The sequence below is a fragment of the Falco peregrinus genome, chromosome 10 (assembly GCF_023634155.1).
Source record: "Falco peregrinus isolate bFalPer1 chromosome 10, bFalPer1.pri, whole genome shotgun sequence".
Lineage (NCBI taxonomy): Eukaryota > Metazoa > Chordata > Aves > Falconiformes > Falconidae > Falco > Falco peregrinus.
Window position 1 is genome coordinate 10,264,956 of NC_073730.1, and position 12,674 is coordinate 10,277,629.

The 12,674-nt window shown below is 39.8% G+C and overlaps 1 protein-coding gene across 1 annotated transcript; it reads left to right on the forward strand.

Annotated features, from left to right (window-relative positions):
• Positions 1–91: 91 nt before the first annotated feature.
• Positions 92–3,778, forward strand: RGS1 (regulator of G protein signaling 1). Its single transcript, XM_005234046.4, has 5 exons — positions 92–319; positions 699–782; positions 1,424–1,485; positions 2,044–2,207; positions 2,903–3,778. Exons 1-5 carry the CDS (start codon positions 216–218, stop codon positions 3,086–3,088), a joined length of 600 nt encoding a protein of 199 aa, XP_005234103.1. The 5' UTR covers positions 92–215; the 3' UTR covers positions 3,089–3,778.
• The last annotated feature ends 8,896 nt before the right edge of the window (positions 3,779–12,674 follow it).

Consider the following 12,674-nt stretch of genomic DNA (forward strand, 5'->3'; position numbering starts at 1 on the left):
CCCTGCTGTCTGTTTTCTTTCTTAAAGGACTCACGTCACTGTGCCCTGCAAAAAGGGAACTTCCACCATTTGTGGTGAGGATACATGATAAACAGCTCTGTTCACACCAACTAGCAGGGCTGCCTGCGTCAATAAAAGGCGGTAGCAGAGTCAGTGAACTGTCATTTGGTGCTTGGAGGATTATCGTTTCAAAAGTCGCTTCATGTTAAAGTAAGATGCCAGGATTTTTTTTCCCCCACAGCAACATGACTGAATTAAATGGAAAAGACGACTGCAAGCTGGCAGAAGGCAAAATCCATAAAAAGAAGCAAAAGGCTTTGTAAGTATATACATCTTAGTATAAACTCAAACGTATTAGAAGTGAACATAGCACTAGAATCTTGGAGATTAAGAATTAGCACCGTGTTTCAGGCTAAATGACTGTACAGCCTTCTCAAAGCCCAGGACTACAGCATCATTAAAAATGGCTTGCGCTGATGCACACCAATGAATTGATTCCCTTATCAATCAGGAGTAGATTTCAGATACACTTTGAGCCTCAGTCTTTTCAAAAAAATTACTTGGATATGTAACTCCCCAGACTTCAGTCATAGGATGGAGCTGTCTGCCTCTGTTCAAAAGTTTTAAGAAATTTAAGTAGAATTGAAATGCAACTACAATTTTAATGGATTACAAAAATGTTTGTTCATTGGTTTCAGTGGTGCAGATCTCAAAAATTATCTGAAGTGCATGGTACCACGTATCGAATCTGGGATCAAGACTTCTAACTCCAGAAACTTCATGTAAGTACCAAGATACACTAAACTATAACAAAATATAACTATACTAGATAAGGATATGGTAAGCTATTTAGTTAATTTCTAAGCTACTTCTAGAGCAGTAAATACTATAACAATGCCTACAATTTCCAAAATGCAAAAGATGTAAAAAATAGGAAGTAGAAACTATTTGTGGACTTAAGGATTATTTTACATGATAAGTTTGCATCAAACAATGAGGGACAAGACACCTCCGTTAAATCTATTTTCTTCAGAGGGACATTATATCCATTCCCTAAAGATTTGCAAGAAATGGTGCTTCACACTCAAGTGAAGAGCAGGTGTATTACTATTCTTATTTCAGGAATATGGAAACAGAAGTACAGATACAAAATTAATGGTCAGAGTTACAGTAAAAGCTTTTCTTTCTGGCAACAGAATTCAGGATAACATCATAGCTCCTTGGTTTCCCGTCTCTCTAATGATTTTTCTCAATGTTGACTTGCCTCCAGGGTCTCAGATTACGTGAAAATCATAAATTTAATAAATACCTGGCACATATTCCTAGAACAGAATAACAAATTATGCAATCTGTCTCCTTTAAACATGCAAAAAACCCCACATGTTTTCTTGCCTAAAGCCTTTTTTTTTTCTTATCATCTTAGGCTTTCTGCAGAGGAAGTAATACAGTGGTCCCAGTCTTTGGAAAAGCTTTTGGCCAGCCAAAGTAAGTCTGTTACTCCAGGATGACTTTTTTCTTACTCTGTGGACAAACTCTTATCCGATTTTGCCAAACAGGCAAAGCCATAGCATTCTGCAAACACTGCCAGAGACTGACCAGTTGCATTTCAATTATTTACAGCTCCAGTGTAACAAGGCCACTGTTACAGTTTGTTAAAGTCTGGGTTTTTTCTTCCATTTCCTACTCCCAGTATAGTAAATAAACCTCAAATAGCTCCGCTCAGTGTTTTTTGACCAGTCTTCTGTCCTTTTATAACATACTGGTTTGATTTAGAATTTTCCCTCCACTTGTACCCTAATACAATGCACTGAGGGAGGACTAGAATCCATTCATGTATTTTGGTACCCAGGGTCTAGATCTAAAAGCAGTGAACATAATTAGGAAAACTCCCATCACCCTTAATATTAGAGTATCTATGGTATGCTGAAGGAGGGAATAACAGTGTATTTTGGCAAGATTTTAATACAACTCTTGTTGATTATTTTATCCTCCCTGGTCACAAATATCATTGTATAAATGATGATGTGTTTGCGTTGGCTTTAGGTGGTCAAGGTGTCTTCCGGGAGTTCCTGAAGTCAGAGTTCAGCGAGGAAAACATTGAGTTCTGGTTGGCTTGTGAGGATTACAAGAAAACCAAGTCTGATCACTTACAAGGCAAAGCAGAGAGGATTTATGAGGAGTTTGTTCAGTCAGATGCTATTAAACAGGTACGTACAAAATTAGTATCTGTGTAGTGTTAGAGCGCAAGGATTCTGGAAAATCAGAAAATAGATGAGATGCTTACACGTTCATTCAGTTGCATGGGATGAAGCCACAGACACAGGGTTTTTACAAGTGTACTTGCATCATTATTGTCTTCAGCCACGAGAGTGGAGTCACACGACACAGGCCAGTACATGGGAGCACCACTAGCAGAAGCTCAGCAGAGGCACCAGCAGCTCAGCACACGTTGCTGTTCACCAAGCCAGCCCAGATGGAATTACTGCTGGTGTTTGGAATCAGATACTTAGAGCTTTGCTAGTAGGACAGCTGTGGAATATTTCTTGTTTTTTTAAAATACATTCTGGAGAATTAGAAGTAGTGTGTATTGATCATATTTCAAACTGGAGACTCATTACACACAAGATTTATCCTAGGTTTTAATTGGAGTTTGTTCCTCTACTTACTCCATTATTGAGTTGTATTACCTCTGACTCCATAAGAAACCACATTTCTATAGTGAGCAACAATTTTTGTGCATAACTGGGATGTAAATGTTAAAATTATCTCATTTTGCAATTTTGATATTGGACTCACACTGAGTTTTAAGGCTGTGAATTTGTTCATTGACAGAACAAAGTGATAGATGTAGAAAGAGAGTACATTTTAAAGATGTCAATGGCATTTGTTTTTCACTTTCCAGATAAATATTGACTATCAGATGAGGGAAGCAACAGCCAAAAGGGCTCAAGACCCAACTCACACAAGTTTTGATGAAGCCCAGAAAACTGTGTACATCCTCATGGAAAGGGATTCATATCCCAGGTTTTTGAAATCCAAAGCCTACCTGAACCTTTTGAACCAGCTGCAAACCAACACCTCAAAATGAAGTGCTTGAGGCAGTGAAGAGCCAAGTAGACTCTGTGTCAAATATCCCGCGGAGAAATCCTTCAAGGTGGTTGGATCTTGGCAAGGAGTACCCTGGCCTTGGGAGGAGGGGTACAAGCAAGATGCAAACAGCTCCACAGCCAAGAGACCGCAGGATAGAAGCTGGCAAGACTGTTACAAGGGTGAGAGCAGCACAGGGAGAAAATCCTCTCTTCCCATATGTTATGGAGTCAAGACAGCATATGGATATTATTTATTGTTTGAACTATGCTGTGAACATTGAACCAAGTCTTAGATCCCAAAGAACTGTTGAATGTTAGGAAGTGCAAGACTAGCAAGCTAAGCGTTGGGGAAAGGTTACCAAGTTCAGAAGAACAAGGATGACTGGCAATTTTGTGCCTAACAAGAAAATGCCCAGATAAGACTGACTAATGGCTTTTTTTCTAGTCTGTGAAGTGTTAATAAGTGTGAGTGCAGTTCCATGATGCTATTGTGCTATGTAAATATATTATAAATTGTCATGTCTTAAAACTGATATTTTTTTAAGTTATATAAGAATTATATAAGCTGTATTTTACTAAGTCTGTATTCAACAGGCAGGTATGTAGCATCTTTTCTGTTTAATTTATTGCAAAACAATAAGCAACTCTTCAATTAAATTACTTAAAAATAAATTTTTGTGGTTATTTTACATTTTAAGTGATCTTTCCATTGAAATCACTGAAATATTGAAACACATTGTTCCCTTCTGTCCCACTATGCCACTGCTTCCCATCATCTTAGCCAAATACTCATTTTCCCCATGCTATCTTTTCTCTTTTTCATCCATTTTACGCAACCGTAATCTTAGTTATCCGAGGTGGGTGATCCTGACTCACATAGACTCATCCTCATGACTCCCAAAAAGAAAAGGAAAAAAAGAGAAGCAAGTCTAAATTTCCTTCCTATTTCGCATAATCCCCCAGCTACCAGCACCCAAGATACATCTCAGATATAGAAAACTTTTAATCACTGACATACAGTTCAATCCATTTCTATACTGATGACATGTTGAGCACAGCAGATTACCTATGCTTGCTTGCATAGAGAGCCAGCAACTGGTGAGACTCACTAGTAGTTGCTTTCCTTGTGATATTAGTACTACTCAACCTAATCTTGGCAAGTTCCAGACTCTAATTTACAATACCAATACTAGCATCAAAGGTCATTAAACTTCACTGCAAATGTCGTGTTGTATTTACTCTAAAATATACAGTATCATGAGTAGTCTATACCACAGTGGGCTGTGATGAGAAATAAAGCAAATGAAGAAAAGTTGCAATTATGCACAGGCACTACCACGTCTAAAGTATTTAAGACCTTGTGACTTTAGAGCTCATAGTAGAAATAAATCAAAGCATGCCCTCATCTTAATGAGTTACCATCATGAGACAGCTATCACACAGGTGGCAATACAAGATTTTATCTCACCCTTGCAGATTTTCCATTTTCCAGAATCACATGAGCTTAGTCAGGCACACTCCATTATTCCATACCAAATGGAGAAGCTATAAACCCACAGACGTACGTCATCTCATGGGGAGAGCAAACTATGTTCATGCTGCCACCCTTCGGGGACCTTAGGACCTCCAAGAGAGAAAAAAAATCTTCAGTGTTACAAGCAAAGCTCTGCTGGAAGGAGCATAGCTAAGTGGCAGTTGCTACTCGCTTCCACCATCACTTGCTGTTGCAGCTGGAAGCCACTGCAAATCACACCTTGCTACTTTCAAGGCCAGTAAATGCAGAAGACTATAATCTGGTCTCGCAGTATGATGCATACCTGAGGGAGTCTCTGATTGCAAAACTTGAATGCTCCTGAAACATTGTAAGCCCATCTCCAGTTGGCACTCTCTTACATGAATTAAGTTTCGAGGATCAGTAGGAATAAATCTAATTCCTGTGAAGTAGGAATAACAGCTATGCCTCCCACACAAGGGGCATCCTCCTGTTTGTTCTGACACAGCTAACATGGACCAAATGTCACTGTTTACATAGCTTTAACCTTGCAGAAGACAAAAGGTAACTATGAAATATCAGCTACCCTGCCTTCAAGTAACGTTTTTCTTTTGACTGTAATTAGTATGGGCCCACTCTTCATTTCCTCCCTCTGCTGTTTCACAATTTTGGATGATTTAGCCAAACCACTGTATGAAATTTCTGACTAAAATCATATTTCATAGTATGTCTATTTAGGCTTTTTTTTTTTTTTTTAATGGCTTGTTACTGTCAGAGTAGACTGTCAGAAGCCATTTGACCTGCTGTAAGCGAGAGTGCTGTGTTTTATAATGAGCAGATACAGGTTTCCAACTCAACATAGGTCTCAGAGACAGGTGTCACAAAAAGAAGGCAGTCTCTAGAGTCGTGACACGGTTTTGGGTGCTGCAGCAGCCACTGCTCACTTCAAGAGACAGCCCATGTCACTGCCCATGCCCACTGCCCTGTGACTTTGCATCAGGCAGAACAAATCTTTTCACAAAGACTGAGTGCAATCATTACAGCTGCCTGGCACCCTGCCCTGCACCCTGACCTCCTGCAAAGAGCCACCAGGTCCTCCCTAACAGGAAGGGGCAAAAAAGTGACACTATAACATGCTGGTTAGAACTTTCTGAAAATAAGCTAAACCTGCCCACAGAACAGACTAACACAGCTCTCAGACAGCACACCAACCACTTGTGTTATACACAGTATAGACCAGAATATTTGCAGAGAGAAGAAGGGACTTTTCACTCTTTTCCACAAGCATCTCTCCCTGCTGCATGATTTGGAGTAGTGTGAGAATGGAAAGTTTCGTTTGGTTTTCGTTTTGGGTTTGGGGTTTTTTTTTTTCCTTTTTTCAAGAAGAAACTATTCTGCTTCTTACAATCCAACCTTGGTACATTTCTAAATCTTTCACCTTACTTGCAGTAGGAACCTGAAAACAGCTACAAAGATCAATCGCCCAGGTTGTTAATTCCAGAGATATTCCAGCCCACTCCAGTGTCCTTGGCAACATGACCATGTTTCACCAAGCCATAAACAGCATAGCAGAAATACAGAACTGTCTCTGGGATGCTGTCACAAGTCTAGTATTATATATCTGTTGCCATGGCAGGGTTATACAAAGCTGGTTGTTTAAATATGGTCCAAGAGATCTGGATGTATTTTATGGCAATTTATAGTGCTGTCCGCACTAATCTACTTTATAAAAGGAAGAAACTATAAGTATCAATGGAATGGTACAACCAAAACAATTTTTACGGTATTGACACATATTATTTATGTGCTTTAAAATCATCCAGAGATAGGCATTTTTATAATTTCTTCAAAACCTCTTTTTGAAAATGCAGTATACAATGCTTATTTTATAGTGATTTCTTTTTAAGACTGACTAAATAGAGGCTCTTTGGACTCAGAAAAAGAGCAGAACATACAGATCAAAGGGATTAAGGACTCAGTATTTTCTGTGACCCTTGGTTCATTTACAGGGCACAAGCAGAGCATCAAGTTCATTCATGATTTCCATCTCATCTCTTCCCCCCACCCATGCACACCCCAGCCTCAGTATCACAGCCTGGTTTCATGGCCGTGGGCTGTGCCCTGCCCAGCGCAGCAGACTCTTCCAAAATGGGACGTATTATGCATTGAATGCAGAAAGTGGACCTCCCTAGAAACTTTCCATACTGAAAGGAGAAACTTGTGAACGCAAGCTCTATTTACTATCTTGTAAATAAATTAGTAGGCCATCAGGGAAAACTGTCCTTTTTCAACATATGCTAGACTTTGTTAGTTATCAGTTAACTGCTAAAGCTTTCCAGAACAATCAGGGTCTGACTGTGATCCAGCACTTATTAATATATTGAATATGTATGTCAAGCAGCTTATTTGATCATTTCTTTTAACTAGATTTAAGTTTCCCTTTTTGGAAAAAATATACCGAAGGAATGGAAATTTGTTCCATTCACAGTCTCTATGAAAAATAGGTTGAATCAGATTGGCCATCAGCTACAGATCAGTGTAGGCAAACAGGATGCCCTACATGGAGCAGCTTTAAGGTTTGACAGTAGTGACTCAGACTTTAAGTGTTCTACCTTGCCCCCGAAGGAAAGAAACATTTTCATAGTTTTTCTGTGTTTCAGTATAAAAATCAATCATTGCATCATCTTCAGGCATACTTTTGAAATGAATTAATGTCTCCCTCCTGCAGAAAGAAGCTTTCTTTATAGGACTTAAGAGTCCAGCAGACCCTGAATGTGAGTTTAGGAGACTAACTTTAACCTCTCCAATTTGGAAAACCTTCTCTAAGTGTATTCCCTGAAAGAGATATTTTTAAAATTATCCCAAATAGAACCAAAAATATGGCATAACATAGTATCATTCTCTTCCATATATTGAAAAGGCCATCCATGGAAGCCCGCTAGTACAGACATCCTATTGTTAGGCACAGCAAAGCAGGAAGGAAATTAAAGCTGAGATGGCGATGAATAGTACAAATTCTCCACCTTAGAACCCTAAATGCCACCTGTCCCTGCCCACACTCTGAAGGAAAAGGCTTTCCGGATGTCCTCTCCTTTATGGTAGTGAAATGAGTTTGAAAAGCAAAAATAGATGACAATAGGTGGGAAAACTAGATGTTCTCATCTTCCATTCGGAGACACGGGTTGATTGTATCAGCGAGTGTGATGTCTGTAAATGAAGCTTTATGAGATGAAATCTTTAGTCATTAAACACAGGCAGAAATTGCAAAACAGGTTCTTGCTTAATATTCATTGGGTGATTTAAATTTGTCTTGGATGCTCAGAAACAAAGTCAGAGAGGAGTTAAGGTTATCCCTTGGCTTTCTTTGAATAAATACAGCCTCAGAAGTTTTAGTCACAAAAAGAACATTTACATCACCAAGAACTGATGTGCTTATTTTGGGAATGAACTCATTTCCCCTTATTTGTCAAAACAGTCCCAGAAAGTACTTTCTTGAAAGATCCCAAAGATAATCAACATTTAAATTCTACTGAGCACTTCCCTTCAATTTCTTTGAACAGCCTAAACACCACAGAGCCTTAAAGCACTTACCTAAGCTAGTTTGGTGACCAGCTTTCAGATGGCCCTTTTCACTAATGAAATTAAAAATAGCTTTAGTAAAAAATGAGATGCAGTAATGTAATCCTCTCAGGATCACTCTAGACTTGTATGCAGAGAAGAACAGAACAGAATAGCAATGTTTCTCTTCAAAGTTTGTTACTCAGCCAGAGTACTAACGTGACAGCACACCTGCCTATGAACTTGACGTTGCTTGAGTCACAAGGGATTTTGGTTTTTTTCAAGTTACTGTGGTCAGAGGGCTTCTGTTATTAGAGGACAGCCTTTAAAAATAAAACAAAATAAACACTCTGCATAATGGTACTAACTTAGTAACCTGTGAATTTCATACCACTTATGGAAAAAGTCTGTACTATATTTGCTGTAGCAAATGGTTTGTCAACCATGAAGGCTGAGAAGCCAGCTTTAGAGATAGAGAAGACACTTGCTGTTGAACAGAATTTGATCAGCCATGAGTCTGACCAAGACAACATGCTTACACATGCCAGTCTGAGGAAATAGCTAACACACTCAGGATGTCCTAATGTTGTGGTTTAACCCCAGCTGCTAATTAAGTGTTATGCAGCCACTCGCTCACTCCCCCCTCACCCAGGGGTATGGGGAGGAGAATTGGAAAGGAATGTAAAACTCAAGGGTTGAAATGAGAACAATTTGCTAATTAAAATAAGAACAAGAAAACAATAGTAATGATAACAATAACAGTTATAATGAAAAGGAGGGAGGAGGAGAGAGGAATGAAATCCGAAGGGAAGGGAGACGAGAACTAATAATGCACAATACAACTGCTCACCACCTGCTGACCAATGCCCAGCCAGTCCCCAGGCAATGACCTGCCACCTTGGCCAACCCCCTCCAAGTTTATATAGCGACCATGCTATCCCATGGTACGGAATACCTCTTTAGCCAGTTTGGTTCAGCTGTCCTGGCCATGTCCCCTCCCAATGTCCTATGCCCCTCCAGCCTTCCTGCCAGCAAGGCCTGAGAAACCAAAAAGTCCCCAACCACACTGTTCCCACACCAACCCCAAACACAGCACTGCACTAGCCACCAAGAAGAAAATTAACCATATCCCACCTGAAACTAGGACACCTAACAAAGCCCAAAGTCCAAGCAGAAACTTCATGTACTGGAACAAACATCTGGGGGATAAGGGGCCCTGGAATAACATGATCAAATGTTCTGACCAGCTTGGACCGAACTGTAATCAATAACTTTACACTAAACAACTGCAAGATGGACAACTGACATCTTCAGATAGATTACGCTTGCAGGAAGGGTAAGTAGCCTTTTTCACTGCTGAGCTTTTGTGCAAGTGTGTATGCAGTCTGACAGAGAGCTAAGGGCACATGGTGCTGTGTATCCAAACAACAGTACCTACCCCTCTGAAGCCTAATTGAATGGGAAGGTTGAAAGTTCACGTAAAAACTACTCCAGGCTTCCAGTCACATGATTTCCTTCTCTGCTTTGATGGTTGCAGAATATCAGGGCCACACAATGACATCATGGCTTTTACCAAAAAAAAAAAAAAAAATGGAAGAGAAAAGTCAATAGTGTACAACTGAGGTAACGTTTTCAAGAAGTGCTACCTAGCCTTCATTGTTTTCACTCAGCAGAAGATTGTTCATGGAGTTTGCAGAGACTGGCTACAGTGTAAGATTTGTCCAACCTTATTGATAAAACCTGAAGCCATGAATATAGAAACTATTCAAATTCTTGAAGTCAGTGACTCCTAGCAGGCCATGCCTACTTCTACCCAGAAACAGAAACCACTTCATCATCTGTATAGCTGCAGACAGTTTCTTTCTTCAGACAGTCATCTTGTTGTGGCCTACAGTAGGGAGCTGTACTGGTGAACCGTGTTCCCTGTTGCCCTGTGAGCAGATCTTTGCTGCACACTGAACCTAAATTTTCTTGAGGCTACTGTCAATTATATAGCAAGAAAGTTCCCAACAGAACTGATCAAAGCCACTAAGAAAGATGCAACCAGCGAAAACAGGACTGTCGGCTGCAAACACCAATGGCTGTGCTAAGTGAAAAGCAAGAATGTTGATCAGTTTTTTGTACGCGACTCCCACTCAAACAGGAATGAGGATGAGTAGCACCTAGACTGGAGTATCCACTTTTTGCTCTCCTCGAGGTTAACAAAGGCCTCTTCATATTTTACTGCTCTTCCTGCGCTTGGCCCTAGATCTCTAGGCATGTCCTCAGTGCTCCTATTTAACATGCCCTTGTAAGACACTGTGTCAGGAATGTGGGTAGAAGGCAAGCCCCAGCAAGCAGTGTTCCTACATTCATGAATGCCAGCGTGTGGGTGTACTGCAGGAGAAAGGGTAGCAATGTGAGAGTGAGGGAGTATGTGGGTAGATGGAAAGAATAGCTACAACACAGAGAATGAGACAGACAGTGGTTCCATGTTCACTAGTGTGAGAACAGATGTAGGTGGGCGAGATGTTTGTTGGGCAGAACAGCATTAAAATAGAAACACAAATAGGAAAGAATGAATATAAGAGAAAAAAAAAAAAAAGAGAAGGCATGAGAACTAACAAAGATGCTACTAAGCGAACACAAGAAGACAGAAAATGAAATACAAGACTGAGCAAGAGCTCACCTGGGAGTATTACCCTAAGTAATAAGGAAAAAATTGTTGCAATCAAGATGGTTGACATACATTGCCTAAACTAGCTGGCGATTGATAGTTAATCCCTATAAAACAAACAGGCCAGAACAACTGCCAAATTCAGCAGCTTTGGTGTGATATAGCCATTTTCTCAGTTTTCATACTTTGGTTTTTCAATTTTCCTCATAATTTTCTTTTGGAAAAGTATGTCCAGCAAAACTTCTGAATCCACCAAGAAATAATCAATTCCTACACAGCGCATGCCCTCACAACACTGAAGTTGTTCTGTACCCATACATGTGGCAACCTAAGGAATTCAAAGGAACAAGGCCATATCAGGACCCACATTAAACCGCCTGTTCAATGTACATCTCAGACACCTGCTCGTCTCAGGGTCTCACCTACCTGGGCAAGGAGTCTCTTTCAGGCTAAATGAGACCATGAGTTACAGAGAAACTGCAGAGAGTTTCCCTAGAGCCTGCACCCACATCCACCCTTGAGAGACCATGCTTTGATGCAGTTATACCTTCTTCTTTAGGGCGATACCAGATGACATCTAGTGGAATATCTATGCAATAAGAGGAAGGGTATGATTTACATTCAATCACGTAGTTTTCCAGTGAAGCAGCATACCTGGTTAATGACTAAACCTTTCACTCTTACGTGCTTTAAATATTCTGGAAAGGGAAGTACAAAGGTAGTGTTCTGGGTATTAAGCTAGGAAAGAACGGTAGTGGAAAGCAGCTGACTCAGAGAAACAAGTTGTAAAATCATATTTGCAGCAAGTTTAATGAAATAGCCACAAGCCTGAATGGTAGCAGTCCTGTTGAAAGTAAGAAGATGGAGTGCTCACAGTGGCTGGGAGGCACGGTGACGGCAGGCAGCAACACAACCATAGCCATTCAGGGTCCCTCAGACTTTGAGGGCTTCCCAGCCAGATTCTGTGGTTTGACAGTTCCTCTGCACTGATCCAAGGACAGATTTGGCAGCATGTTCACCACCCCATGTTAAGGCACTTGGTGATCTTAAGTGCCTGCAGGTTCCCATTAAATTTCACATGGTGCTTTAGAGCGTGGTCAGGGACAGAACAAAACTGCAGACATGAAGTAAGCAACAAACCCTGCACCTAAATATCCTGCCACTGTACAAGTCAAGATGAGGTTTACAGAAGTATCTTCTTCAGTTTAATACTAAATCAAACTTAAGGGAAAAAAACTAAACAAAGTTTATTTCAATTTTAAGCAGCATTTTAAAATGTCTGTAATATATGAAAGAAAATATTTGAACACAGAGTCACTAGTTACTGACCCTCAGCCTCTGCACAACTCAAGTTTACAAAGAGATGATCTTATATGCAGCGTCCTGAACATCAGCTAATGACAGAAAAAATCCCTACAAGCATTTTAAAACTAAGATTTTTAGATGAGTTATCCTTTAATACCAATATAATCTAATGCAAAAATAAGATCTATTTAAGCTTTTGCGAAAGAACTTACATACACACAACGTTTTTACAAAATATATGTAAATCAAATAGTTAAATACGGGTTCAAACCACTAGTGGAAACTATCAACATAATTGGGATTTTCATTATGAACCTTTTCCAGAGTCACATTTATACATATGGTGCTTTATATATACATATTTTAATTTAAGTATTTTTAGAAATTCCTTATAGCCAATTTTAGCTTGACAAGTTCAGCCCTAAGTTACTTCCCTCCTATGCTTTTAGTATATAACTGCCCGTACTTGCAGGCATAAGAAGTATTATTTTTGAAGAGACATGTGAGAAAGTTGGATCATCTCACTGTTGTGATTATTTGAATAATCAACTCAAGTTACATTACATATTTTCCC